This window comes from Lolium rigidum, chromosome 2 (assembly GCF_022539505.1).
Source record: "Lolium rigidum isolate FL_2022 chromosome 2, APGP_CSIRO_Lrig_0.1, whole genome shotgun sequence".
Lineage (NCBI taxonomy): Eukaryota > Viridiplantae > Streptophyta > Magnoliopsida > Poales > Poaceae > Lolium > Lolium rigidum.
The window spans coordinates 280,217,044-280,222,393 of NC_061509.1; the positions used below are offsets into that span (position 1 = coordinate 280,217,044).

At 48.1% G+C, this 5,350-nt stretch overlaps 1 protein-coding gene across 1 annotated transcript; it reads left to right on the plus strand.

Moving 5' to 3' along the window:
• The first annotated feature begins 3,832 nt into the window (after positions 1 to 3,832).
• Positions 3,833 to 4,696, plus strand: LOC124691027 (phosphoenolpyruvate carboxylase kinase 2-like). The gene has a single exon (XM_047224317.1). It carries the CDS (start codon positions 3,833 to 3,835, stop codon positions 4,694 to 4,696), a length of 864 nt encoding a protein of 287 aa, XP_047080273.1.
• Positions 4,697 to 5,350: the final 654 nt, after the last annotated feature.

The window sequence follows — 5,350 nt, forward strand, 5'->3', positions numbered from 1 at the left end:
AACCATGGGCTCTCTAGAGAGAAACCGTGGGCGGAAACACCTTTTGTTAATATGCTGTGTATGCATGTCAAACACTTTAGACGGTATAATTATTGGAGAAGGCAGTCATTCATAAGTTTCCTAAGATCCAAATAAAAATATATTTATAAGTTTCAATAAAAAAACTGAATCCTTCATTGGATAGTGGTCATATCTGTAAAGTTTTTTTTTAAAATACAACGTTGCATTTTTTGCTATACAAAATAGATAAAGGTGTCGCTCTAAAGTGAATAACAACTTGGTTTTTCTCCTCGGAAAAATTCCTTTTTAGAATGCATAATAGTATAGGTAATTATGTATAAAACATAGGGCAGAGACACACGGATGATTTTAAAACAGAAGGCATAAAAAAACTTCAAATTAATAAACCCAATGACAGATGATCACTTCCCTAAAAAATGGACAGATCACAGATGATCACTGCCTCACTCATGCCCTGTCCAGATGGCTCGCGGCCTAATTAGTTATCTTGACAGCGGATTAAAATTACGCTGATATATGTAGTGCAGGACTATACAGTGTAGACTTCCAAGAAAAAATTACACTATTTTATAACCGGCGTCGAGCCTAAGCATCCATTGATCAGGCTGCTCACCTCATCGGGCACGCCTGGATTATTGATAGTTGGCATTTGGCAACAAGTTCCGTCGGAGTCTGCCCTACTCCCTCACTCGCGCGGTTGACGGCGAAACGAAGGATGCAATATTTCTTTCCTCGAATTATTGGTCGCCGCCTGGATTGTTAATCGTCCGAAAACGTAAGCCCTCCTCTCCTCTGCATAATTGTCTAGATAAAACATCTGCTTGGTGCAAGATATCCATCGACCACAAAGACAATTATATCCACCGAATAAATAGTTAAGTTAGCTTGGACGACCTAGAACATTGAGTAATGCTTTCCTCTCTGGGCCAGTATAACCTAACCTGCGTCATAGGACAACATTGAGTTTCATTGGAAGTCCATAATCCTATAACAAAAATCGTGAGTGGAGGTCGACCATTTTAGCAACCGACTAGGAATAATATTTCCTTTCCTCACCGGTCTTGTCAACTCCAACCTAGGTCCCACATCGTCTACTTTGCTGCTAAGATATCCTCAATTAACCAGGTAAAAGCAACAGCATGTCCACTAGCTTACCCATAATATACTTTCAAACATCTATGGAAAAGTATAATTTCTTTGAAAATTAAAATCTGGCTGTGAATGATTTGGCATAATGCCATTGCCACAAAGGACAATTTGCTGAGAAGAAATTGGCAAGGAAGTGCTACATATCAGTTTTGCAACAGCCAACTATTCCACATCTCTTCTTCTCCTGTCCAGCCGCAAAGTTTGTTTGGAGTGCAGTTGGTAACTTGATTGGGGCAAAATCCAGACCTGGCTCTTTTACACAATTTTTCTGGTGGATACCACGTTTCATTCCTGCAAGCAGAAACACGCAGATTGCGGGGTTGGCTGCGATATGCTAGGCGATATGGAAGCTTAGAAATAGATTTTGCTTTGATCACAAAATGATCAAAGATCCTGTCGAACTGATCAGCTATTCTACTGTCTTTATGAAATACTAGGCAGGTCTTGATGGTGAAAAAGATGCTGAAGATTTACATCTGGGAGCTGATGGATTAATGAAGCTAGCCACTGCTCAAAGAGCCACTGGAGGAACTCGAGATATGCCTGCTCAAGTGCAAAGGCCACTGATGATCAGAGAGGCGAGAGATGCTGCTGATGAGGAGGAAGATATGGAGGAGGAAGAACATACTGACATCGCCTGATGAAACAAAAAACGTGGAGAGAATGATCATGGTGGCCGACTTGCTGAAAAGCCTCTCTTCAAAATGCTACCTTTCCTTTGACTGGAAAATATTTTGGTCTTATTCGTTTGTTATGTGGGTGCGTTGTGTCGCCCCTGTTGTTTGAAAAGTTCTGGTTTGGTTTCGTCGTTCGCTTGCTTTAGGCGGCCTTATGTATATATGTGTTGTAGTTGGTCCTGTGAAACTTGCCAGGTGGGCAAGTGATACTTGTTGTTTTTAGTTCTCTCCTGATAATGAAAAATCCGATCCTCGGATAGTTTGGAAAAAAAAAATGCTGGTAAGTAAAACGTCTCTTGGTATGCGAGAGAAAAAAGTATGGATGACAAAAAAAAATCTAATTTATGTTTTGTCTGATCGATCACGAGCCTGCTGCTGCCGTTGGCTAGCGACGTGTACCTGCCAATCGCATCGCATGGCCCCACCAGGTCACCATGCACAAATTTCAGATGCGGCCACATGGCACGCCCCCACATCCTCGTCACGCTACAGCTGCCCAACCAAGACACAAGTTCCTCCCATGTTTGCATCTTCTTCAGCATTATCCTATCCTTGTAAAACCTTCCAATGGCAATTAAGCATGTTATGAAAATGGAGCGTCCGTTGGCCAAAACCAACACATCCACTACCCCTGCAGCCTAAAACTAATCTCCCATATTAACTATAGAGTGCAACAATAGGAAAATAGTAACATACTCTCTCCGTTTTGATTTAATCTACGTCTTAAATTTTTAGATAAACTAGTCATACTATAATTATTAGTACTACTTTAATAATTCATGCTACATTAAGAATAATGATATTCACTAGAAAAAGGAGGACTACTTCATTTTCTGTGTCATTGTTAATTACAAAGATAAAATATAAAACAATAATTTAGAACAAATTTTAGATGTAAAATGTAGAGAGTTGCAGAGTGAAAGGAGTAAGGAAGACATTTTTTATGTACGCTTTCATGTCAACCACATTGTAAACGACACAGCAAATAGAACCAGGCAATCAATCATATTCATTGCATGAAATGTGTGTTCATTAGAAAGGATAACATTATTCATCGCTAAGAACTGGCGGCCACGCTCCTCCAAGGCTGCCGTATGGTCGGATAACTCGAAGATGCCGGCATCTACGTCGTCGCTCGAGGCCTCTAGAGCATGCTGCCGCGCGCTCATGAAGGACTAGAGGAGGACACGCTGCTTTGCAATGGTGGGCGCGTAGGTCGTCATGGATGTCGGTGTCATCACCTAGTCCTCCTCGTCACTCGTCATGGGGCTAAGAGGATACCTCTTCGGCATGGCCTCGCTAATCTGGGTCCAAGCGGTGGGGGAGGGGGCTCGAACCTATGGCTGTGTGGCCTGGCCAGGTCATTGCCGGCCACGATTTATAGGCGCGGCGGCCTGGGAGGGAAAATGTGTGGCCAAGCGGGAGAACGCGGCGGGAAATGGCGGCGAGGACGGGAAATACCGTGCGTGGGCAAGAGGCTTCGGCGGGCACCGACAAAGAATGGCGAGTGCGGGCGGGAAACAGTGGCGTCGCCATTAAGCTTCGGTTAGCAGCAGGGGCCACCATTAGCCACAATTTAGGCATCTGCCTCGGACCGTTAGCGCTACGAATGATAAGCACTATTTTGGCCGCTACCACCCACTGACGGACATGGACCGCAAGACTGTCTATGAGCCGACGCAAACGAACCTGCTTGAACCGTTTTTTTTATCTAAAATGGGATGACTGGTTAGATATGATCTGATCGATTAACCAATAAAGGTTCTCCCAAATACCAATATCGATTGCTGTCATGGCGGCTTCTTCAACTATGGAAAACCTGAATATCACAGACGCATAATGACATGCTAAACTAGGAGCCAAAAAGATGCAAAGCAGAATATTCGCCTCCCAGCGCGCGATCTCTCTCTATTTATAGCCGCTCCTCGCCGTCCGGAGGACAGAGACCAGCACACCCCAACCAACTCCCAACGATACAGACCACCATGCCCGGCAACGGCGGCGAGGAGGCGCTCAGGCAGCAGTACGTCCTCGGCGAGGAGATCGGTCGCGGCCGCTTCGGAGTCGTCCGCCGCTGCTACTCCGCCGGCACGGGGGAGGTCCTCGCCGTCAAGTCCACGTCCAAGGCGCCGCTCCGGGAAAAGACCGACCCGCTCGACCTGGCCCTGGCGGAGCAGGAGCCCAAGGTGCACCTCCTCGCCTCGGCACCGCCCTGCAGCGCGCACGTGGTCGCGCTCCACGCCGCCTTCGAGGACGCGCACGCCGTCCACCTCGTCGTCGACCTCTGCGACGGCGGGGACCTCTTCTCCCTCATCTCCGCCCGCGGCCGCCTCCCGGAGCACGAGGCGGCCGGGATCGCGGCGCAGCTCGCCGCCGCGCTGGCCACCTGCCACCGCCGCGGGGTCGCGCACCGGGACGTCAAGCCCGACAACCTCCTCTTCGACGCCGCCACGGGCGCGCTCAAGCTCGGCGACTTCGGCTCCGCGGAGTGGTTCGGGGACGGGAGGGCGATGTCGGGGCTGGTCGGCACGCCCTACTACGTGGCGCCCGAGGTGGTCGCCGGGAGGGAGTACGGCGAGAAGGTCGACGTGTGGAGCGCCGGGGTGGTGCTCTACCTGATGCTCTCCGGGACCGTCCCCTTCTACGGCGCCACCGCGCCCGAGATCTTCGAGGCCGTGCTCCGCGGCACCCTGCGCTTCCCGCCGCGCGCGTTCGCGAACGTCTCGCCTGAGGCCAAGGACCTCCTGCGCCGCATGCTCTGCAGGGACGTCTCCCGGAGGCTCTCCGCCGAGCAAGTCCTGAGGCATCCATGGATTGTGAGCCATGGTGGAAATGCGGTGGCGGACTGAAACTGAAGAACACGCTGTGGCATGGAGAGTGGCGGTGCCGGAGTTTGGTAGAACACTAGTGCTAGTACCTCCGTGGTCCTTTAGCTCGGATCTCTCGTGAAGCTTGAATTGCAGAAGCTTGCACCTGATTCTGTTCGTCCTATTTGCTCTGAATCTTCAGTCCTTGTGCAGTCTTGTTCGGTTTTTCTAGCTGAAGAAGTTAGGGGGTTTGTAGACAGAATTTGTTCAGGCGAAAATGGAACAGAGAATCTGGATGTTCTTGTACATTTCACCTATGTGTTGCTTCAGTTTCACCCCTCGTTAATACTCTATGCTCCGAGAAAACTTTCAGGTTGTTACGAAAATGAACACTAATTCAGAGTCCTCTCTCCATTCAAGTCCGATAGCTGCTCTGATAGTTTGATTTGTAAGAGACTTGAGTGGTGGATCTTACGCACAATCATGTTCATCTTGTTTGTTTCGAATCTGTAGTCCTTTATGGAGCACTCTTCAGTTCTAGTTGAAGAAGAGAGCATTTAGACAGGCAATGTTCAGAAGAAAATGGAACCAGAGTCTTATATTTTTGTACCTTTTATTTTTAGTGTGCTGCATCAGTTTTATCGTCACCAATTCTAAGATTTTCCTCCAGAACACTTGTAGTTCGTTACCGGAAAA

Coding starts and splice junctions, on each gene's coding strand:
- LOC124691027 (XM_047224317.1), top strand. CDS start 3,833: ATGCCCGGCAACGGCGGCGAGGAGGCGCTCAGGCAGCAGTACGTCCTC.